Below are 24,811 nucleotides of genomic sequence, written 5' to 3'. Positions count from 1 at the left end.
TCGTTGGTAGATTTAATCTAAGAGCGGGATAGTCTTAAAAAATACTAAATAAATGCCCAAAGCTAATGTGAAACATGAAACATGACTCACTCCTTCCCGTAGCCATTGAAAACATTCCAAATCGAAGAGCAAACTTCTTGCCTCGCATTTACAAGCCAGCTGCTATTTGTGTCAGTGGAAAATATAAATGGTGATTATGAACGTCCGGTAACGTAAAGTACTCACCGAGTGGAAAGCAGCCAACATTGTATGGCTGCAAATTGCACGAGAACAAATATAAATATGAGTACTTATACATTATGCTCGGCGGCAGATTCAGTCTAACCACAAACTCATTACGGCCCATTCCCCTCGGCCCCCTTTCCGCTCCCCAGCCCACCACTCTTCCGCTTTAATGACAGACGAATATTTTGTATAATATAGACATTTTCTACGGCCCCGACTTGGCCAAGTTGAGGAGCCGAAGAGGAGACAAAACCGAGCCAGCTGAAAAGCGACCTGCCAGAAACCACAAAAACTTGCCTTTGGTTATTTTGTGTCTGGCATTGTCATTGCGGCTGATGTTGCTGCCGTAGCTGTTGCTGTTGCTGTTGCTGTTGCTGTTGCTGTTGCTGATGTTGCTGCTGTCATGGCTGTTGTGCTGGCCGAAACGTGCAATTAAATGGTGTATAGAAGCTGCCGCTGCTATAAGCCGTGGTCGTACACAGAAAACAACTATTACAAAGGCCGGCAATTAATTAGGGTAAAATTCGAAGAAATGATCATTAGCCGAAATTGTATTTATATTTCCCGGCTAAGTGTACTTTGTCAAACGCTAGTAGTTACCCATGTCCGTCCATGCTTTTTCATCCATACCACTCAACGATTTTTAAACACTAGGCTAAAGCAATTTCTTTAGTATTGGGAATCGAGTTGAACGTTAAACTGTAGGATTGGATACCCAGTTACTCCTTTTTCCTTCCCCTGCAAGAAATATTAACGGTCATCACTGGAAGGAGTGTTTAGTGCAAAATTTATGTTTGTTTTTAAACAAAGTTCTTCGAAATAAAAAGGAATAAGTAAGCCATCTTTAAAAGACATCTTTAAGGAAAGAAAAGTTATTTCGTAGCAGTAAAGGCGTGACCTAAATTATTATCTTGATTCCTGTAATGCTGAATCAGCTTTAGACCCCTTAATTGGCTGAAAATAATCTAAATATAGAAGCAACTAACATTAATAAATATATATACTATATTGCCGCCAATCGATTTAATATCTTTAATGGCCACCATTTACATTTCAACTAAAGTTCTAAGTCTCCATGGCTTAACCTAAGTCTACTTTGTAATATTAATAATAGTAATAATAATGGTTATCATTCATTACAGATTAAGTCTCTATTTTCTTAACTCACTTTGATATGAATCCACGAATATTTACTTTAAAAATATAAATTATTGTTCATTTTAAAGAAGATTTAAAATTTGTTTGAGGTATTAAAATGATTATATTGCAGTTCGTTTCTCTCCGTGTAGAAGAGTGGAAGCCAACTTATTGGCAGTTGCTTGCCAAATGCAATGAATGAAAATTGCACAAAAAGAGAGGCAGAGGCCAGAACACAATTACAGCCAGCGGAGGCATTCGCCAGGCAAATTATTGATTGGCAACCGCAGAGATGCATTTCGCCGAGAGACACAGAGATGCAAAGATACAAGATACAAGATGCAGATGCTGATGCGGATACGGAATCGGTGGGGCACTCACTAATGATGATGACGCTGGCTACTGGCTACTGGCCAGTACCCGCTACTCACTCTCTTTCGGCCGCCATTGACATTGAAATCTGGCAATTTGCAATCATTGCAATTAGTTTTTATTCCTTGGCCGAGCCAAACGCCTCGCGAATCGTCGCGGGCATTTTCGTACAAATTACAGCTAAGGATTCGGCGGAGCTAGAGGAATTTTCGCGGAAATCATCGGGTAATGACAAACGATGGCGGCTTGCATAAGTGTCTTGCGAATTCCCAATCGCCCCTTCTCAGACCTTCGGAGTGCGAATCGCACTTGCAAATAGCTAATTGCCAGTCGATTATTTATAACCGTGCATTTCCAAAGTTCAAATTTGCGATTTGTCGGAAGTAATTTGCCCATTTAGCGCGTCTATAAATAGTTCCCCGCTACTCAGTTGTCGCCATTCGTCGAGTCGGTGCTTCTGGGTCCCCATCGAGGGGCAAGGTGCAATACGGTTGGGTATGTGTCCCCTCTTCCTTTCCTCTCCTCGCCACTTGCGATTGCCACTGTCATTCGGCCGCAAGTGGGTCACTTCGTCATCGCCGGAGAGAAGCCTTGCTCCACATTGCCCACTGAATGTTCTCGCTTCCGCTAATCTCGGGGCAAACTGCGCCAAAGCGAGTACACATGTGTGCGGGGGATAGGAGCATGAATGAAGTATAAGTAGCTGCCAGTCTGCCTGCGGTTAATATACAAGGCAGACAGCTGCACTGACAAGAAAACAATAGCTTAAACTACTTTAGTTAATGTCAATGCCATCAAATAACCGCTTACTAACTTAGTTCCTCATGTTTATAAATATATTTATTCATAATCTTCTTATTAGAATGTCTACTTATGATACCCTTGCCTTAACTAGTCTATTGGACTTGATTGCATACCTCTAGAGGTATCACACACCATTATATACCAATTACTATCTCAGCTTTACGTCACTTAAATAGCGAACTTTTTCAATGAACCAAAATCTGCTAAAGTGCTAAATTTGTTATCTACTTTATTAAGAAGGCGTTTTTAAACATTTGTTTTCAGTGTAAAAGCGAGAGTAAATCTTCGTCTAAACTTATTTCCATGCCACAAGCAGTCTTTTCAGCTTTTTAGTTTTTCAGCCGAGCTCATGCAAAAGCCAACAGCATTGATAATGAACAGGTTTATGTTGATTGCTTGTCTTCCTTTTTTCACCTTTTGCCGCTTTTTGAGAGACTTTGGAGCGTTGTGCGTAGGCACAGACCCGGCCAAGTTCCATTCCCAATCCCTGTCACATTAATCACGGCAACATTTGCCATGCAATTAAGCAAATGAAGCCTGCATTTAAGTGCTGACAATGATGATGATGATGGGGACTTCGACTTCGGCTGCGACTTGGACTCGAACTGGGAATGGAAATGGAAGTGGGACCGAGAATGGGAGTGCGACTGGGACTTGGACTGGGGCTGGGAAACTCGGCGAAATCATTAGGCTAATGTGGTTAGTTGAACATCGATAAGTGAGCGTGCCCCATGGGCAAGCAGCCGGCGATGTGACTCCGCTTAATGCGCATTTAATACCCCTTTGAGTCATTAGAAATTCAATCGAGTCGCTCAAAATAATTGACCCCCCTTCGGTTTCGATTCGCGACAGTCGTTTCTGGCTATTCATCAATCCCGAATCACAATCGAAATGCAATTTGCTGATTTCTGTGATGGCAAATCGAAAAATCGGAAAAAACACACACTCGCATGTAAAAAGAATTGACGCAGTCATTCATCGTCGTCGTGGCCTTTTTCGTCTGTTTGTCTTTTCGGCCAAACAAAATTCCGCCGACAGCCGTGAACAGCCGGTTAACGGCCAAAAGGCGAAAATGTCAAAAGCATTCCGCCATAATTAAATTATAAAATAAATATTACACCGAGTTTTTGCTTTCGTTGCGCAACTACAAAGCTGCATTTCGGATTTCGAGCACAAATCGCTGAGCTGCGACCGTGTGTGCGGGCAGATGTGAGTGCAATGAAACATCGCGCATACGCCCCGTTTGGCACGGCCAAATGAAATCGAATTAAAACGCAGCGAACGTCCCCTCGAAAACAAACACATAATTCACTTTCTTTCTCAGATTCGAAGATGGAATTCTCTTAGAAAATAATATACAATAATGTAACTATCGGAAGGAATTGGAGGGAAGGAATTGAAGGTCGAAACTGATAAAAGAACTTAAAAACAAAAATTTCCTTAACTATTTTGACTTGCAGAAATAATAAATACCCAAACAGTAGTCCCTACTGACCTGAGGTACATGCTCTTTCTAATGTAGCGTATTTTTGAACAGCATTTCCTACGCTATTCGGGCAGCCTTTGCTGTCGGTAATTTCTCGTGCTCACTTTTCCGCCGCCCCTCAGCCCACCATTCACCGCCGCGACCGTTGGACCCCTTTCTGATTGGGTCGCCAATCACGTGTCGCAAACATGATTTATTTCGTCAATTTATGCCAAAAGTGTAAAACGATTTTCTACCGTGTGTCAAATGAAATATTATGACGTGCACTATCATTTACATGTGTTTTACAGCCCCTGGCGAGAGTGTGTGTGTGTGTGTGTGTGTGTGTGCGGGAGTGGGCGTGGCACTGCGTTTAGGAATGCGACAGTTGACTGAGGCTGTCTCCCTCCCCGCACTCGTTCGCTCAGCAGGCATGTGCTGGCATTCGCAATTTAGCAAAAAGGGAAATTACATTTAAATTGAATTGTAAACCGTATAAATTGAAGGGGGGGGTGGGGAGGGTGGAGAGAGGAGAGAAGAGAGAGGAGGAGTTTCTGCGCATTTGAATTTGCCAGAAATTCACGATTACGATTGAACGCAAATGGAATTCCACTCTTTCTGCGGGCTGCTGTCTGTATAATTTACCATATATTTTCCCAGTTATCAGCCGTTACGCAAGCCTTCCCGAATGCTAAACTTCAGGCGTTGTCCCCGAAACAAAAAGGGCTGACAGATTCCAGTCAATTAGCCAGGGTTTTCCCAATGGAATCATAAAATTGCTGTTTACTTTCTGGGAACACCGATTGAAGATGCTTTAAACTGGCTTAAAACGTATTATGACTTTGAAATGCCATTATAATGCCATAGATATCCGACGAAAAAGCTGAGTGTTCAGACATAATTAACTTATGCGATAAAAGGCATTCCTTATTAAATATTTGTATGGAATTAGGTTTGCATTGTGTGTATCAAAAGCGGAATTCGATGCTGGATTTATGTTTGTTGTGACCACACAAAGTCCGGTACACAATGTACGTATTTCGGGAGAATAAAATTAAAATTTTAATTCATTTAGCATATGGCATATCCACACAAAGCCGTCGGAAAACCAAACACAAAATTAAACCCGTATTTGTGTTGCAACATCGGTAATTGGGGGGGAACAGGCGAGGGAAATAAAACATTTCTATTTAATCTCGTTGTTATTGATCTGTGACGCGGCGTTGATGGGTGATGGAAAGGGGCTTTTTGGGGAACTGGAAAGTGGAAATTGCAAATGGCAAATAGCAAGCGGATTGCACGGAACCGCAAAATGCCGACTAATTCAATTAATAGGAAACAAATGCATAATGAGTGCAGGCGACCCCAGGGCAATCAGTCCGTATCTGCAGAGTCAATTAGCGTTGTCCGAACTGATGCTGATTTAGGTGCCATTAAAGTGCAAATTCTCAAATATTTTTCTGCTGAGACGCCGCTCCAATGCGATATGCAAATTAAGCAAATGCCAGCTAAGCTATCTATGGCCAAGCACAGATACAGATACAGATACATTTACCCGTATCCACAAGACACCAGATACCAAATACCGCGTACCGAGTACCGAGTACTGAGTGCTAAGTACCAAGTACCAGATACCGATACCAAAAGCCAGAAGCCAGAAACCAGACATTGCAACGGCAACAACTTTTATCGCATGTGCATTTTCTTGGCCCACGACGCCAACGACGATAAATGCAAATCTTGACAGTTTTCTCTGAGACATTTTTATTTATTTTCGGTTGCAGTTTTTCTGTCGGTGCTTTTCTGCTCGTCTATTTCCTTGGCTTTAGTTTTCATTGTCTGCCCGTCTGGGTTTGCTTTTGCTTTTGCTTTGGTTTTGGTTTTGGCCATTTCACCATTTGGCCATTCGGAGAGCACGTTTCGTGCTCGCACATCCGCCGCCGTCGTTTGGGTGGCTATTTGTTGGTATTTGTGGATGCAGTTGCAGTTTCAGTCGCCGCTCTGAAAGATACCAATGTATCTCTTGCCCGCAGGAGAGGGTTGTATGATGCCTTCCCCTTGCCCACCATTGACAAGGTTGTCGCAACTTTGCTTGGGGAGTTAACTTTTCAAGATAAAGTTCGTTCCAAGAAGCAGAAATATTTATAAGTGAGCATTTTGATTTATTTTATGATCCTACTAACACATTTTCTGTAATAATTATAACCCAAATTCTGACAGCGTCTAGTGGGGTTAAGCTAACATTATTTATTTATTTTATTTATATTTAAGTGATGAATAATATTAGCTAAGGGACATGCAGAAGTATTTGCATACAACTTTTTAATAATATTAATTCGATGCATAGTATGATTATTAGATTTTTTTCGGTTGGCAAATGCAATTATTCAGGCATTTTCTTCAACTCTCCTCGGATTTACTTTCCCAGTGAAATGCGCTGTATGCCCGCGGCTCCGTCTGTCCAATCTCGAAGAGATGAGAACTCTGCTAGTCACAGATCATTCTTAATCCGCCGACTGTATTTCCTGGGAATTAGTCAGCCCATTCAAAAGTTTCCCACTGCGTCGGAATGGACGTGTAGGGCCTCATCTACATTTTAAATGGAGGCTCAAATAATACTCGGAATTAATTATTGCGGAATGTTTATTAATCCATTAGATCCATTTCACGGCAGATTACGGTTTCCGTTTTCGATCTGTGTGGCGCGGAAGGAGGGCAGAGCAGGGCAGGGCAGGGCAGGGCAGGGCAGGGCAGGGCAGGGCAGGGCAGGGCAGGGCAGGGCAGGGCAGGGCAGGGCAGGGCAGGGCAACTGGGCCTTTTCCCGACCGAGGTTGTGCAATATCCAATCGCAATCTCAATATCGATTGCTACTTACCTTCTCGTGCATTATTCATTGGGGCCTGGCCGGGCCGTTTAATATGAAAACCAATTAATTAAACTCTCAACAGCAAGCGTCACGACTAAAAGCTTAGAAATTACTTAATAAATTACTTTCATTAAAGCCACAAAGGAAAAGTCAGCAGGCGAGGCACCCATTTCCCTCGCCGCCCAACCCCCTCGGAACTTCCCCTGGACGACACCGTCAGGCGTTGATTTATATTAATCGACCCGCTTGCACAGCTCCAGGCATTATTTATTTGAGGCAGCAGCAAAAACAAAGCAGCGGCAAAAAATATGCCAAGTAATAAATTGAATGAATCTACACATCACATGGGGGTAAGCTGAAGGCACGGAGAGAAAATGGGGGGTAGGTTGGTAATGGTTGGTGATATGAACACATCTATATACATAGATATAGCATAGGAATCCCCTTCATACCAAACATTTTATATTAAAGAGTAACAGTAGGTCATTCATTTCCCACAGTGCATACTTACGATTTCGTATGGCATTCGTTCACTGGCAAAGGAAAACGCAAAATATGCGCTAATTTTTTATTTAAATTGCGTATGCCGAGGCAGCGAATCGGAACTGAGGCAAATAAACGAAACGAAACGCAAAGAGAAGCGCAGACACAATGTGCCACATGATTTATTGGCCAAAGAAAGGGCCAAAGAAAATATTGGTATTTTCGCAGCTCAAGTGGGTAGAAGCTTCTGCAGTGGGTCACCGGAAAAGCACTCCAAATCAGATGTCCCAAAACAGCTCGGGGTTAATTCGGGAGGTGAGCTGCCGTCGGCTGAAGTTGAGTTGGCTCAGGGAAGCGGGCCAAGAAACTGCTGACTACGAAATGCAGTTGCCAGCCGGGCCCAGAAGAAATTGCCCCACGATTACGTCGACCGACCAACTGTCCGTCTGTCAGTCTGGTCGTCGGTCCGGGTCCGTCACGTCCATGTCGTCTGGCTGTCTCTTTGGGTCTCTGAGGAAATACAAAAGTTTCCAAATTTCTGCGCTATAAGCACGTGCCAGACTCTTTGCCAAAATTTCCCATCGCCCCCGGCATTTTCCCCCTCTTTCGAAATTCACTTCATGTTAATTTTCTTTTCTTTGATTTTGCGTTTGCATTTCGGCTTGCCACTCGGGGTTTAATGTAATTCTTTAGCATTTGCCTTCGAAATGAGGTTAAGCTGGCACAATGCTGAATGGCAAATGGTGAATGCTAAATGGCAGGCTCTGTTCGCCCGAAATGGGTCACCTCAAGCGGATATTCAGGGTAGCGGAAAATGTGGCAGCCAGAAATATGTGCGCTCGGAAAGACATCAAAGTGGATCTGGGGGAAAATGAGTTTTGCCGTGGTCGAGCGCGATTAATTAGTTTTATTCTGGCACTTCAAATCGCACCTTACAGCTATATGATCTGATTGCTTAAATTAATCCGGAAAAAACCCTTTTTTAAACTTAAGTAAAGAACTCAGATAGTTTATCGTTCTTCTATCGGGATATTTGGAGTTTAACTTTATGAAATCTCTCCTCTATATGAAATTGCTTACCCTTAACATACAACACTTATTAGTTTTGCATTCACCAAAGAACAAATTGCTCAACTTGTTTCCCATTCTAAAGTTCTAATGAGATATTGTTGCCGATGGCTCTCAATCAGCTTTTGATGGTTACGTTTAGTTATCATTATTATTGGACCCCGCCCCTGCTCATTAGGAGCGCATCCCGGAGACTTGAAAGCTGCCTGATTGATAATCAGTTAATAATAGTGGCTGACCGTCGACTAAATACTAAATACTAAAACGCAGTCCAGAAGCGGAAGCGGGAACAGGGTTCGGGAAGCGGGTAACTGCCCGGCTGGCCATACCTTTAATTAGAGAGACCCAGCAGACAATGTACCAACCCTGCGCGCCATGAATGTAATTACGAGCACGGCACGTCCCCCCTCTCCGTTCCCGCAGTAATGACTACACCTCAAATTGCACAGGGGCATACTAAGGGGCATACGAAATATAAATTTAAGGCCGCCGGGCGCCTAAGGTTTCCAGCGAGAGATCACAACGAAACAAGGAAACGATGACGTACCGAAAAAGACTCGAAGCTGGAAAAAACAATAACCCAAAATGGGAAAAAAGAAAATCAGACAAACAGCCGAATTAACAGAACGCAGCAAAAAATAAAATCAGGGAGGGAGGAACATAATGCGAGTTTAAGTGCATGAAATTACAAACTGCCTGAAGTTGGCTCATGGACGGATGGTTGCCTGCTCGGTTGGTTCACTGGGATCAGGGGCGGAGGTACAGGGGTTTTAAGGTTCGACTTGAAATTTAGTAAATTGCATTTATAAACTTGAGTTACTCAGACTAGACTGAAGCAAACAGCGGCTGTTAAACAATATTTGAATACGTTCAAAAAGAATGATTAACTTTAACAAAAAAGTTAACAAAACTCAAAGCTGTTTACTTCCTACCTTCAACTTACCATGAAGATGGAATAGTATGATGAATATATGATTTTTCACGAGCTGGACGGATAGACCTTCATGTCTGAACCACATTTCCCAAACCCCCTTAAATAACCCTGAGTACGCCAGTGCTTTGGATTTGCCCGGTGAGCGGGATGTCGAGGTTTCGGGGTGCGGTGTTCCGAGCTGGCTACACCCTTTCCTTTTCCTTTGTGCAACTAATTTCGAGCGCCGCGTTAGTTTGGTGTCGACTCGAAATGAGGCATAGAACGCTGCACTCAATGGGACACTGTAGATAATTGCGGAAGTGTGCTGAGCCTTCGACCGCCTGACATTTGAATCGCAGATGCGTTCGAACTCTTTGATTCTCGTAGTGCATATGGGCCCGCCGTTGGCCGCTGGCCGTTCGCTTATCTTGTAATTGTTGATTTAGTGTGTGCTCAATTTTTATTTTTGTGCGGTTCAGGTTCGATGGCAGCTCGTCGGTGGTGCCAGGGGCGGGTGAGGGGGATTAAGGGGCCCCGGCAGGGCGCAGGGGCGGTTTGTTTACCCGCCTGGTTCATTGTTCGCTCATTGACATCGCCCGTGGTTGTTGTCGTTCCCGGCGCGTGACAAATGACTTTGACGTTGCATTCCACATTTTCGTGTGTACATGCACTGCGAAAAACCAGGAAGTACAAAGATAGTTAAGGAACATCATACCTCTGAGCAGGTTTTCTGTTAATTCTTAACAACTAAGATCATTAATAACTAAGATCAAGAAAGAATATAACACTAAATGGTATTGAAATCGGATCAAAAAGAGCTTACTTGTACGATTCTTTGTTATAATAGGTCACTTCTTGGTGTGCAACATAAGGTTAAAAGCTTAGGAATGCTTAAGAGATAAGCATTACGATCATCAGTACATCATTTTCTTCTCGTGTACAAATTAGTTGAGTGCCGCATATGGCTCTGTCAATGGGTGTCCGTGTCCCTGTCCCTGTCCGCGTCCTACGCTGCCATCAATCGAAATCCAAACAGCCGACGAGCGGGCGGCGAATCAACAAATTGAACTGCTGCTGTTTATATAAAATATCTACATACTGGCATCTATCTATTGTTGCCGGGACGTGGATGCATGGCCCCAGTCGGAGTCGATCCCACGAGCACTGCGACCATAATTGACAGTTGTGTCGGCATTTATTTATTTTCATTTTTATTTTTCTAGACGACACTCACGCAAACACACACAGGCCAAGTGCACTGAACCGGGCGCTAAATTTGGGCACAGCTTTTTACTGTTTCACTTTTTTTTACTGTTTTACGGGGTTCAATGTAACCCCACGGGGTTTCCACCTAACGTAGGCGCTGCCCCTCGATCCCGAAACAGATTGCCGTCAATTGATGGTGGTTCCTCGGAGCTGCCTGAGCTGCCTGTGCTGCGGGGTGATTTACATTTTTTGGCCATGGGCGATAGGTAGGAGTGAAGGACGGATAAGTGTGTGCCCTGAACCTGAATGGCTGGGGGCACAGAGACGGGTTGAAGCGGTGTCAAGAAATCACTAAGTGCGATCGATGGAAATCCTCGAGTTGCAATCCCAAGGGAATTCGAAGCTTTTTCGCTGAGCATTACTCAGACATATCCTTATCAAATGACAACACAGGAATAAATATTACCTAAATAGATAACTTTAAACTATTAACCAAAAAAAATGTTATTTTTATAATAATATTAAACACGGAAGTGACAAAAAACTGTTTAAATAGGATAGGGTATGAACTGCGTACCACTAAGGTCATGATACAGGAAAAGATTCCCATTTTATTTTTATATTACTCCTTTATGAAAAGATTTACAAGAAGTTACGATGATATATTCTTATCTTACGATAAATCTTATTTATAAACTGTCTGGTATCAGGCAAAAAGGTGCTTCCTTTGCAATATTAAGTCACATTATTTGGCTTAATTCTGCAAGCATAGCACGGTGATGCTATGACGAAGTGACAAGCTTATAGAATAGAATCTAATAGCCTGCACACTCGAATATAACAACCTTTCCTCTTTGAAGTCGAGGGCTTTTCCTTGACTTTATTGAATGACAATTTTAATTTTATTGTTTTTCGCACTCTTCTGCGACACTTTCCGCCCACCCTGCATCCACTTGTCTCCCTGGTGGCCGCGAACACCAAACGTCAATTTGGCACAACTGTCAGTTCAAACTGTCTGGAAAGAGGCGGGTAGCGAGGGCAGAAAAAGACAGATACATATAGGGAGGGAGAAGCAGATACAGATACAGATACAGATACAGAAAGCGACTAAAGTGTCATACACGTTTGATGGCCAACTAATAACCGAGAGCCCCGTTGTCGTGTCAGCTGCAATTGACACTTGTGCGTCGGATGGGCCATACAAGTATTTATGAACCCGATGAACTCGAGCGGTTTCGCAGCCTCTAATTTCAATGGCCGGGTCTCCCTCTGCAATCTGTCGCCCTCTCTGGATGTGCGTCCTTTTGTAAGCCTCACAGTGTGGTCCAAATAGGTACTACCAAAGAAGTAGGTAAAAAGATTGATTTTTCTATCTGTTTTTGAGTTGGTTTCCTCGGCTTTTAAGTTTCCATCTCCTAACTCCCAAGCCGTCCGGAACATCTATAGAAACTAGCCAAATGGACAGCACTGTGGTCCTGTCTCACTTTTATGGGCTTCCTCGTTATTCCAGTTGACAATCAAATTCTACGAAATTGGATTCTCTTGTTCTCGGCACGCTCTGGCGGTTTCAAAATTCACCCTCCTGCTGGCTCAAGAAAAACAATAAAAAATTGGAAATGAGAAAATCAAGCAAATTGCCTGCAATTGCAATTGTTTTCGCTCCTCGGCCAGCATGTGTGCCGCTGTCCGTTGTTGTGTTTTATGCTTTCCTCTCCGGCCTCGAGTTTTTAATGCGAAAATCATTTCATAAATTGTTCGCCGGCGATGTTTATTTTGAAACTTTAGTTACCGTTGGGCCCCGAGGGATAGCTAAAAAACGGAGCGAAAGAGATACGCACCCATTTCCATTCTATTATTTCAGCTGTCAGACATTTCGACACTTGAAATTGAGCGTGTGTGATGTTTTCATTCTGCCAGGGGGAAGGGGTCGTAGGTGGGTTAAAAACAAGAATGACTCAAAATTCGAGAGCCCAGACACGGAGAGAAATTATAGTTTCCAGATTGTCATCGGTGTGTGAGGGGAATTATAAGGAAAATAGCTTCTGTGGAACTTAATCTTAAACATATTCTATACATAATATGAGTCATATACTAAGGCATTTCATTTGCAGTATAAGAACAACATTATCTCCTAGTTTACATCCCGCTTCTTACTGTGTATGAAAAAGGAACCAAAGAATGGAGGAAATTCGCACAACAGGAAGCTGTAATTGGCCCAGGAGCGCTTGAGCAAACAGCAAACATCGCCAAAGTAACTGCCGGTGGAGGGGGAGCTGGTTTATTGGAACGGCAGCTGTTGCCTGATAAGGTCGCACCCAGGCTGGAGGCTTCAGAACCAGGTCCCGTATCCCATATCCCATATCCCATATTCCATATTCCATACCCCATATCCGAGGACCCGACACAATGCCAACTGATTGCCGTCTTGCGTGTTGGTTTTCCCCTCCAATTTCCACCCGAGCCTTATTAATTATGACGGGACATGAATTGATAATGGCCGGAGTTCAGCCCCCGAAGAACTGCCGATGAGCAGCGATAGATAAGTGCTGGTCGGGAGGAGGGCTTCCTCAATGATTGCACTTGATTGGGCTCGCAGTCGGGATTGGGACTCGAATTGGGGTCGGGCAGCTAATGGCGCCCAACCCAAATAAGGGTAATTACGGGAGTTTACCAAACGCTTGTAAAGCGCGCGAAGAATAGGAAGTTGCCAGAGCAGCAGCTCTGAGAATGTAATGATAAGACACAGGATGAAGCTACCATCGATCAATGTCTTCGATTACTTTGTGATTAACAGTCAGAGGGTTGCACAAAACAAAAAGAGGATGCACTCAGTCCGGTTAAAACCTTTTCTTACGTGACAATCTAAAAATACAGAATACTGACTTACTATCAGGAGAAAGTGGATATCTGTATAGTATAGAAAGCTGAATTTCACTTACCCTCCTAATAGTTTACCCTCTGTAGAACACACAAGTAAATCGAAATGAACTCTACATTTTTGAGTTTCTTTCTGAATATTTGAGTGAGAGAGTTCACAAAAGTGCCCAAGACTAAAAGGGTTCAGGTGGCTTCAAACGAATCGTTCAAATCCCACGAACACGACGCTGACCATCTAATCTTACTAAGGCTAGTTTAATAAATACGAATTAAAAAGGTTTTTTAACCAACAATACCATGAGGCTTACCAAGTAAATAATCTTATTTATGGGCTCATGTACAGCTCAAAGGCAAAGATCCTTACGAAAATGTTGCACTTGCCGAAAATGAAAAATGTTTAAGCTCTTCAGTAAAAGTATTGGAATTGGAAATCTTAAGGGGAATCAATTTTTGGATCAAAAGCATTCCTTTAATGTTACTTAACTTTATACATATAGATATAGTCCCATATGGAGGTATACTTGTATTTTTCAATCATTTCCGCTCCGAAAACCTTTGCCTCTAATAACTAACCCCCCGCAATCGAACCAAGAACGGGGAACGTACGAAGCGCACTCCCCGAACCCAGTATTTATTTACTGTTATGGCATAGATTGCATGTGCTGCTACCACCACGCCCAGCCCCTTGTCACCCCACCACGCCCCCTTCAGATGCAGACATGTAAATATCATAAAGTTGTGTACAAATAAATCAAATCATGGTGCAGGGCGCTGAGAACAAACAGCCCGCATCAGGCGGCAACAACTACACATGTTTCGAAGTGTTCGAAAGCCATAGCTCCATCATAACTCCCCTGGCAACCCCACCCCGACGGCTATCAGACAGCTAAAGTTCAATAAACAAAAGCCAGAAAGGGGAGAGGAGCCCACTAAAAAACTACATAACTCGAAATCAAATAAAGCGCCCTTGTGTCCGTCCGCCCGACAGACCAACTGCAATCGGAACTCGCACCTTCGGATACAGCTAGCGATACAGATACTCACTCCGATTCAGATGCAGATACAATTAGCTTCGTTTTTTGGGCAATGCCCTTTGATGTGGGCCCCGTGATATTAAGAGCCCGAAAAAACAACCAAGTGTGAAGATTTTTGTTGCAGGGGCATTGGCATCGAAATTAAAATTGAAATCAATCGAAAAAGTGGAAAGCAGAGCTCTGCGACAAGTCAGCCATCAAATTTAAGAAGAAATCCGTTTGATTGAACCGACAATGGGGGGGAAGTCAATCAAGAAAGTATGAACTATGAATCTCCGGAATAAAGTTCCCTTTTAGGGGGAGAACAACACAATTTATTCAACATAATCTATCGAATATACCTACAACGATATAACTTTTCATCTTCACTTGTTTAGCAATTAATATTTCTCAATTTTAAATCAAACTGTCTTAAAATTCCGCTTCCTCTCCATCGTTTAGTGCACCTTTTGAAGGGGCATTAAAGAGGGGTTACTCAGCTGGGAAGGGGAATGAGATGGTTGCCATTCCCTAGGTGAGATCGACCGGCAGCTGGCTCCAGCTCTGCGGCTCCGTGGCAATTCACTTGGCCAACATCAAAAGCCCGTTCGAGTGGCGGCTGCCACTTTTCAAGAGTGCGAAATTAAAACAAAATGTTGCAAGATGCTGCGGGCTGTGGATCTCCGCCTCCTCCGAATCGGCGATTTGGCGAACCTCCGACTTCTCCGACTTCTGCTGGGGCCGTTTGATTTCTCCTGGCTGATAAGCCAAGAGCCGAGTTGGACGGAGCTCTTCACATCATGCGTAAAACGGCGTCAAAATGCAAATGTTGCGCAGGAAACAGCCGGCAAGTTTTCCCCCGATTCTCCTGATTTCCCTCCTGCCGGCCGCAGCGTAAATAAACATTTTGCGCTTTAATTTATGTTGCAAGGTTTGTTGCTGTGTGCAGCAGGGGGACCATTTTATTGCACATTCGCCCGGGGCCACGTTGCAAAATTTATCATCAACGGCGAGCTAAATGGGCTAAATGGGGGCAGCATCATCACCAGCACCAGCAAATAAGTTTTCCGCCCATGAACTATGTAAATTTATGAAACCCGGGCGCATAATTTTCGGAAAGGGCAGAATATTTCTCGTGTTTCAAGTTTTCCCCACTTTCAAGGGCCGCCGCCAGCAAGTGCCAAACCATTATTGAAATTTGTACTAACAAACTGGGATTCACAGAGAACAAAGTTTGACAGCATCCAATTGGAATTATAATGGAATTGATTTTCCGGAAAGTAATGAATATTGTTCAGATTCTAGAACTATGTAGATATTAAGTGTCCGTTCAGGTAATTAAAGGTATTAAACATATTTCCGGACATTACACTTGCACTTTACTTAATGTAATCAAAATCTTCCCAGTGACCTGCCAACGTTCCTTAGCCAATTTGCTCCTCAAACTTAATCCGAATCAAGTTAATATTAATCTCTGATTGGGTTTAATTAGGACAACTGCCGGTGGTTGCCATTAGAAACCTTTAGAATTGAAATTTTCAAAGTCATGTTTCCAACTAAATTAGTCCTCATTCTGTGGCACAACCCGGCCTCCCGGTCACCTGGGCTCTTCACCGGCAAAGTGCAACTTCAGCAGGCTGCACTCATTTAAAATTTAAATGTGAAAATAATGCAAATTATTGTGGAGGCAGCGTTTCGTTAGGCCTTCGCTGAGGAACAACAACTACAGGGCAGCCTGTTTGGACAGTTGCTGCTGGAAAACAGTCCGCGACAGGAGGGATTCTCGGATCCCTGGCTCTGGACAAGGACAACGACGGGTACATGTTAATTACTTGTGAAAATATGCAACAGACGGCAACAACAAGGGGCAGTGGCCAGAGGCCAGTTGCCATGAGGAGGACTTTTCACACCACCTCAAATCGCCAGCCAGCCTGCTTGTTGTCGGAACGGAACGTGGATCGTATCGCTCCTTCTTTATGTTTCTGCTGACGAGTGCCCTTCAAAGGGCCAACTGCTGGCCGGGACCCTTCGCTTCCGCTTCTATTTCGGAGGGCTTGGCGTGTGTGCGGGCATACTAATTACAACAGCAACGCTGCACTCTGGAAAAATAATGGTATCTTATTTTAGGAACAATAGAAAGTATGTTTTCTACATCTTCTATCTTCTATATAACACTTTTTGTCAATAAAACTTGGTTTATGAACCAATTTGGAATCTTGTCAACCAAATTATGAAAATACCTTAAAATTACTCTTCTACTAAGACACATCTCCTACAAAATAAAATGTGCACACTTAGTCATCTAAATGACTACAATTAAATTTGAAAAACACTCAGACTTTAACACAAAATTTAAGAAAATATAAACAAGAAAGCTTTCTTACACTCTGAATTGCCCTGCACTCCACCCAACAGACCGTTTTAATTTGCAAAAATGGTAACAGCGGGTATCTCCTGGCACTCACCACCGCCTTTTTTCTTTTCTTTAACATTTTATTTTGATTACCTAAATTGAAAGAATTTCTTTGGGTGCAGCACCAGCAGCTACAAGAGGTACAACAGCAACCCCGACGTGCCGCATTGGATGTGGACGTGGATGTGGATGTGGATCTTTAATCGCTTCCCTCGAAGCGACTTCTTGGGCCGCAAACTCATTAAGCGAAACCGAAAAGCAGAAACAACTTCAAATCACACATCGTTTCTTTCTTCTTTCCCTTGGATATTTTGTTATTTTTTATTACATTTCGGGACTGCCGGGCTTGTATCTTTCGCCCGGGCCTAATTGCTTTTTATGACAGTCGAGTGAATATGATAAATCTTTGGCCGTGGCCCGACATTATTTCGACATTTGTTTGGCTAGGAACATTCTTGGCAATTAAATTTATGTTTGTATTTCGTTTGTAGTTCGCCCCCCGATAATAATACTTGACATGTGTTACTGGATGGTGGGCCCAACCCTCCTCTGGCCACCTCCATCCCACCTTTTAGCCATCCAACCATCCATCAGCTCAGAGGAGAGTCCGAAAAGTGTCAGCTGTGCAAGTGCTTCCATGGTTGACACTTATTTGCAATTGGCTAGGGGTTTAATTCTGCCACTGGAAGAGGAAATTCCTTTCAAGTGGCTCACGCGAGGCTGTTTCAATGAGTCAATCACTGTCGAGGGAGAGTAATGCGGGTCACTACTGCGCTAGAGCCACTGGAAAAGGGTGTGAAAGAGGAGCCCTTGAGTAGGTTTGCTTGAGAATATTTCACTCAGAAGCTGTTTAAGATTGAAATTAGAGGAACAATATCATTTGCATATCTCTTCTTTAACTTGGCTTGCTACTTAATAAGAGCTTCTATTGATTTGTAGATTGAAGAGGCGTTGCCTTTGAAAACTTTGTGGGTCAAATGAGGTAAGACCATGGGGTTGGCAGAAGTGAAATCTGCCAAGACAAATATGGCACTGAGGTGGCACAACCCATGCGGACTCAGCCATGTAAGCCGCATCGTATTGATCGAACAACAATTTCTCTTTCAGCGTGTTTATAGCACTTTTGTGGAAGTGGAACTGGCACTGACTATCGGCAAGATTATCACTCGAGAGCGGCGAAAATGTTTCGTAACTTCGTGAATTTCACAAACAAATACAAAGTGCTCCGCGGCATGATATCATATGGCACCCTCTGGCCCTGCGGATCCCTCATCGAACAGACCATGATCGAGAAGAAGACATTCCGAACGTACGACTGGATGAAGTGTCTCAGGTGATGTCCCATGGATCTTGGCCCGATTCGACGGCTAATTGGCTGATTCCCCTGCAGGTTCAGCTTATTCGGCTTCTTTTTCATGGGGCCGACCATATATGTGTGGATCAGATTGGCTGGAGTTATGTGGCCGCGGACCGACATTAAGTCATCGTTCTGCAAGGCGATCACGGAGCAGACCGCTTACGATCCGATGGCCATCAGCTCGTTCCTCTTCTTCATGACCTTGATGGAGGGCAACTCGTACGCAGAGGCCAGGCGGGAGGTAAATTGTCTCGTCCTTCCTCTTGAGGTTTCAGCCCCTTGAGTGGCGGTATGTCATTCCATCATCATTTCACTTAACATCCCATTGCGATCACTTAAATATTGACAAAGAAAGAGGTTTTAAGTCTAAGTTAGTATTAGGAGTTTCTACGTAGTTTCCTTTTCCATAACTCTCCTTTTTCTTTGATAACTAATAGGGATTAAGTTCCCTAACTAAATATGATCAATGAGTAAGAATCAAGTAACTAAGTTCCCTAACAAAAATAGGATCTTAAATATTTTGAAACATTAATATAGGTTCAAGTTCCTTAACATATTACTATTTATATTAGTTTAGGTGAGCCATACTAAATATTAGACTAATAAACTTGTATTAGTCACAGCTTAGTTAATCCATTCGATCTTTCTCTTGTGCTCATTACTTTGCGGCCAGCTTCCAGTGGTATTTGCTCGTATTTGGAAATCGAGTCTCCGATTTCCATCGGCTTCTTGCACCCGATTTGGTGTGTTGGTTTTGATTTGGGAAATCCATTTTCTCACGAAACATTCAGCCCGTCGCCGCAGTATCTTGGTATCTGTATCTATGAATCTGCATCTGAGTCTCAGACTGCGACTGAGGCTGTAATGTAAGCAGGCATAAATATCACCTGTCTGTCGCCTGCCTCCATCCATTCCCAATTTCTGCGTCTGGTCCTCCGTTCGAGTTGTCAACACTGATTTGTTGGCTCTGCGGCCATACTTTGAGATACTTTCAGGCACTTTGCTCCAGGGCCGAGTTCGATCCAATCGCTGGCCCCTGGCCGCTGGCCGCTGGCTGGCTTCCATATCATTAGAAACCATTTATCTTGATAAATGTAAATGTTTTACCATATATTTGTGTCAAACGTGCGTCGTCTCATTTGCTTTGCATGCGTTCCCCAAAGATATATGGCCCGACTTCTCTGAGCGATGTGATCGGCTCGGTTTCGGCCATAAAAGAGTTATGTGCGTGGCCTATGAAGACGTCCGTCTCTCGATCCTCACCTAAATATTTGTTAAATGAGAGCGAGAAGAAGAAGCAGAACAGTGATTATAAGTCGACTTAATAAAAGCTATTGACATTTTCCTCTTACCACAAAAATAAATGATATCTACCTTTCGTTTCGCAAAACAAACCAACAAACTATTTCATATTTTAAAACCATAACTTTTAGCCATACTGTATACTATATACTACACCTTATTCAAAATAATATGGTCAGAAAATGTCTTAAATTAAAATACATAATACATAAGTTAGTTTTGTTAGCCCATTTTTAAAGCATTACCTATTATTTAAAAACTAATTCAAGCAAAAACACTTTCAAATGCTGCCAAGAAGTAAATAACAGAATGTCTGGTAAAGCACATTTTGTCCATCTTCTCCAGTTAAGACCGTCGTAAACATTGTATTTTGGCTTTCTTTTTTGAATTAGTCACACATGGAACTTCATGCTAATAACTTCAATTTCTTATGACTGCATTAATTTCCTCATTCTTCCAAAGCACCTGATATACCTCTATTCAGGACTAACCATTATTGCGTCTATGATTTAATTTAACGAATCTTTTCCAAGTTGAACTGACTTCCTTTGGCCATTTTCCATTAGGATTTCCATGCTGAAAGGTTGCCAATCAATAGTTAATGGCCAGACCTCGACATCCTCACCGCTTTTGACATTTCAAATTGGAAATTGTTTACCCATCCAAACGCCGTTTTTCGAGGCGGGCGTTACCTTTTAATTAACAACATTAACAGAGCAGCCACGCCCTCGTGTAGCGAGCCCCATAACAGTGAGAGGGGAAATCGGGCAATAAATAAAATTTTAAACGTCTCCTACTGCCGCTGGCCAGCCGGCACTTAATTACAATTTTCCGCGCTGGCATTTCCATTTCCATTCTCCATTTTCCACCCGCTGCTGGGAGCATTATGTCACTGCACTAACTCCCCGATCCCTCCTCTCGTTCCCAGGTCAGCGATAAATTCCTGGACGCCTACAAGGTGGGCGTAATTTATTGGCCCTGCGTGCAGACGGTGAACTTCGCCTTCGTGCCGGCGCGAAACCAGGTCGTTTTCACCTCCTTCTTCAGCATGTGCTGGACCACCTTTCTGGCCTACGTCAAGTTCCTCCAGCTGCATCCTCACGTGGATGTGGACCACCACGCCATGGACATCCACTTCCTGGAGATGTGAGTCCAGGCCGAGTCCTCAACTAGTTACCCCGGAATGTAATAGCCCGCCCCTTGGCTAAAGTTAATGACTTGTCATTTCTTTTTTACACATTTTTGTGGGCCGCTAACATTGTGAAAAATATATGTACGCCCTTTTATTCTTTCTGATAAATAAGTTGTGATAAGTTCTTAGTTGCCTTTTTCTCAGAATTCAATCGACATTGCCCGTTATCGTCTTTTTCGCTTTGGCATCTCTTGGGAGTTGGAATAATAATGGGTGGATGGCTCATGGGAATCGTAAACTCTAATCAGGCTAACGAAGTCCAGAAAATCACTTTTGATTTTTGGCAAACAAAGGGAATTAAATATACGAGAAATCAACGCTAAATTTCAGACCAAACCAAAGCACAAATTTGACTTCACTTGACCTGCATCAGCATTTATCAAAATTAATATTTATTTGAGCGCACTTTTGGCCGGGGAATTGGAGTCCATTAAAATGCATACGTAACTCCTATGCATATTATATACATGATGCTACATATATATATATATCTGTATATATCTGTGGGCTCGTTGAAGTGGAACCGCTAAGTGGTTGAGCTGAATGCGAGAGCTGAATGCATAAATAATGCCGATTTGGATTATTCTGGAACAGAAACATCATCGCCGAAGTGTGGTCCGCTTTCGGATATTCGGTCCTGGACAAAATGTCGGGGAACAGAACGCAGACGATGAGGAGGCCATAATCAGGGGAATTAATATGGAAATGTATGCAGAGCAAAAAACCAAACCGCAGAAGAAACTCAGCCCGAGAAATCCAAACGCATGTGGGTTCTCTTATCAGTCAGGAAAAACGTGGCCAACTTCCTGCCCAAAGGGGGTGTTTGTGGTGCACACAGAAAATATGTTGGGAGCTTTAAATCTGAACTTAATTTAAGCGGAGTTTTGTAAATTATATTTCGCTTAGCTGAAGACTGTAGGTCAATAAGTTTTATTCAAATAAAAGCATCTCTCAGGTTAAAGTAGGTATGTGGTGTGAAGACCAGAAAAGTTAAATGACTAATACTTCGTCTTTCGTTCTCTTAAGAAGAAATTAGTATTCTAACTAAATCCCCTTGAAAAGTATGCTTTAAAATAGGGATTAATACTATAATTCAATATGTTTTAGCAATTTAATTAATGGAGGCTCTACTTACTCTGCAGATCTTAAAGCAATAGATTTGCCAACCTCTAAGGAGTAAGGACACGTAAAAAGAGGTCATGAGAAATCATAGAAATGGTAATAAAAACCTACTCAATTGTTTTCCGTGTAGCTCAGCTGTGGAAAAACAATTTAAAGAAGAGTTTCATTTAATTCTGCGTCGGCTGGCAGGCCAATTTCCTATCCGCCCAGCGCCCATTTCTCAGTGTCTCAGTTGCCGGGCCTTTATGTTGCTGTTTTATAGCGCATTAATTTCGAAAGTAGCGCTACGTGTGCCAAAAATCATTAGCAACGGAATTACGCTCAATGAAATGCAGTCGGCGTCGCCGGCAAACAAAGGCCGTCCGAGGGGAGATAATAAAGCGTGGCCAAGCCGTCCTCCGTCCTCCTTCCTCCGTCCTCTGCACTCCGTCGATTTCGATGTTGATGTTGATGTTGTTGGTGATGTGGACGTCGATGGCGGAACAGGGGAACCAGAACTGGCCTGGGAGTGGGAAAATGGCAGTGGCAGTCGGAGGGGGAGAGCCGTCCGCCGTCCGCCGCTTGACGTTAGCGTTTCTGCTGCTTATAAATTTACCCTAACGACAAGTTAAATGCTGAATACGAAATGTTGCAGAAGCAAGGGTTCCCGTTCCGAATCCCTCGGAGACATTCGGATACATGCCGGCGTATTTGCGCCAGGATGAGGCCTTAATGGGTTTAGCGTTGAAATTTGAAAATATATTAGGACTCGGAGCTCCAAGTGCCATTGAAGGCAGGAAATTTAAGATAATTCCTCAAGCATACCAGATTTGAGTCAAATTTGGATTTAATTATACAAGCATTTAGTATTATCAATCATATTACCAATGCTTCATTATTTTCAAGTTTAATACATGGGCAAATACGTCCAACATACACACAAAAAGGTAAGCCCAACTGCGTTTAATAAATTTAATTAGTGGAACCCAAGAGCAGCTGTAGCGATCAAAAAAGGGTGAATCTGGAAAAACTGTACACATGCTGCTTATCCGAGTCGCATAGCCGGCAATCTTATCACTCGGGAATAAACCATTATCAGATAATAGGCGGAACTAATTCGCCTAATGAAATTATGCAAATGGCGATAGCAATCAGTTCGATTTTGGGCCAGCAGGTGCGAGCACTTTACCCCTCCATTAGCATACAGATATAGTATGTTCAAGTCCAAGTCCTTCGATTTGGTGAACGAGGAAAAGACTAAGAAACCGGAGCGGCTGTATCAGCCGCGTCGAATGAGATGGCTGAAGTACATCATCCTGCCGGCCGTCTTTTCCTTCGCTCTTCTGCTGATCCTGGTCAATGTGGACTTCTCCGATAACAGTGAGGAGGCTATCTCCAATTCAACGGAGTTGGAGAGCCAACTTGAGTCCCCCTATATTACGAGCAAGAGCTACAATAGCCTTGGCAACTCGCTTTTGATGTCTAATCGTAAATTTAGGAATAACTCTCTGGAATACAGCCACCTTTCCAGCAGTTATGCATTGCATAACCTAACCATCGAGAACTGCTCTATAATCCATATCAGCGATGGGACTTTCGATCAAAACAGCACCCGATACTTGATGAGCTTGCAACTTGTCAATGTGCAACTGGAAAACTTAACAGAATCAGCCTTACAAGGCCTTCAAAAGCTACAGAACTTCACCTTGGTTAATGGCAATAACCGGTTTAGGCCTTATGGGTTCCTTTCAGCTGTGGCTGAAACGCTAGTTAATGCCAGGGTTCATCAGTCGTACTCCACTGAGGTTATTTATACGGTCGCAGACTTCCTTGGATCCCGGAACTTTACCGAGTTGACATTTTTAGATCTGAGTGGAACTAACTTCGGAGGGAGTCTCAGTTCAGATTCCTTTGACAATGTTCCCGCGCTGGAGGAACTGATTATAAAGGACTCTGGACTAAGCCAAATCGAGTGGGACACTCTACCCCTTAGGCTACAGCTGATGCAACATCTGGACTTAAATGAAAATCAGGAGTTGAGAAGCTCCACAACTCAGCTGGAATCATATCGGTATACCTCGGAGAAATTTATTTACGATGATGAGGTGTCTACTATCCAGGCTAAAAGAGCCTTTGATCCTGGATTAGTATTTGACACAACACTACCAACGACACCAACAAGAGCTCCAACCACTGCAGAGCCAACCACACCAAGCGAACCATTTACAGTCTCCACACCGCCGTCGGCCTGCGATGAGGAAAAGTGTCAAGATCTCGTGTGTTCCCGTATCTCTTCCAATACATCGGTTGGATCTGCAGATTTGGAGAGTTCATCCACTTGCAAGGATGGTCTTCTGGTGGAGATCTGCGAATCGGAATGCTCCACTCCGACATATTTCTGTGTGGTGTTAGGCGTCAATTTTAGCTCCTCATCTGACTGCTGTTCTCTTAAGACCATGAGGTGTGTGGTGCCCACAACAGCATCCTGGTTTGACGATCACAGCGGTCTGGTTATTGGATTGGGAATTGGCCTCCTCTTCGTTGGCAGCCTCCTCGGGATGCTCATTGTCTTTGGAACTCTTCGCCTGAAGCCCTCCTGGTTAAGGAGCAGTAAGCGGCGGGAATCTACCACGACAGGCCTCATTCCCCGTAGGTTTGAGAAGGAAGTTTACGGCAATACGGGGTAGGTATTCTATGATCAAATTAATGTGTTAATGTTTGCCTTTAACTTGTTTCCAATGCAAGTTAACACTTTTCTAAATGCTAAAGGTATTACATTACTCTTACTGTCTTTCAACAGGACTCCGATTGCGACTCTCGACAATAACGAATATATCACCGCCTATCACCGATACCTGGAACAAGCAAATCACCGCCAGACAGAGTCAAACAAATATATATGTCCGCCCAGGGACAGGGCGCCTTCGGTTCCGCCCTCCAGTGACTACCCTCTGCCACTCCCGCCCAGAAATAACTACATCTACGAGAGCTGCGAGGTCTACGAGGAGCTTCCGTAG

At 43.3% G+C, this 24,811-nt stretch overlaps 2 protein-coding genes across 2 annotated transcripts; both read left to right on the top strand.

Moving 5' to 3' along the window:
- Nucleotides 1-1,848: 1,848 nt before the first annotated feature.
- Nucleotides 1,849-20,817, top strand: LOC108115028 (mpv17-like protein). Its single transcript, XM_017226273.2, has 4 exons — nt 1,849-1,959; nt 17,950-18,175; nt 18,233-18,440; nt 20,430-20,817. The coding sequence occupies exons 2-4, from the start codon at nt 18,024-18,026 to the stop codon at nt 20,649-20,651; spliced, it is 582 nt and encodes a 193-aa protein (XP_017081762.1). The 5' UTR covers nt 1,849-1,959; nt 17,950-18,023; the 3' UTR covers nt 20,652-20,817.
- Nucleotides 20,818-22,969: 2,152 nt separating this feature from the next.
- LOC108114940 lies at nt 22,970-24,811 on the top strand. Its single transcript, XM_017226125.2, has 3 exons — nt 22,970-23,202; nt 23,254-24,477; nt 24,595-24,811. The coding sequence occupies exons 1-3, from the start codon at nt 23,009-23,011 to the stop codon at nt 24,809-24,811; spliced, it is 1,635 nt and encodes a 544-aa protein (XP_017081614.2). The 5' UTR covers nt 22,970-23,008.

Source organism: Drosophila eugracilis, unplaced genomic scaffold (assembly GCF_018153835.1).
Source record: "Drosophila eugracilis isolate 14026-0451.02 unplaced genomic scaffold, ASM1815383v1 contig_1897, whole genome shotgun sequence".
NCBI lineage: Eukaryota > Metazoa > Arthropoda > Insecta > Diptera > Drosophilidae > Drosophila > Drosophila eugracilis.
The sequence above is the reverse complement of the archived record's forward strand: the minus strand, read 5'-3'. Positions and strand labels throughout refer to the sequence as shown.

What these genes read in the sequence shown, in the direction of transcription:
- LOC108114940 (XM_017226125.2), top strand. Translation starts at nt 23,009, where the DNA reads ATGTTCAAGTCCAAGTCCTTCGATTTGGTGAACGAGGAAAAGACTAAG. An exon ending in GCTATCTCCAATTCAACGGA is followed by an intron (nt 23,203 to 23,253) that starts GTTGGAGAGCCA and finishes GAGCTACAATAG; the next exon opens with CCTTGGCAACTCGCTTTTGA. An exon ending in GAAGTTTACGGCAATACGGG is followed by an intron (nt 24,478 to 24,594) that starts GTAGGTATTCTA and finishes GTCTTTCAACAG; the next exon opens with GACTCCGATTGCGACTCTCG.
- LOC108115028 (XM_017226273.2), top strand. Translation starts at nt 18,024, where the DNA reads ATGTTTCGTAACTTCGTGAATTTCACAAACAAATACAAAGTGCTCCGC. An exon ending in GACTGGATGAAGTGTCTCAG is followed by an intron (nt 18,176 to 18,232) that starts GTGATGTCCCAT and finishes ATTCCCCTGCAG; the next exon opens with GTTCAGCTTATTCGGCTTCT. An exon ending in ACGCAGAGGCCAGGCGGGAG is followed by an intron (nt 18,441 to 20,429) that starts GTAAATTGTCTC and finishes TCTCGTTCCCAG; the next exon opens with GTCAGCGATAAATTCCTGGA.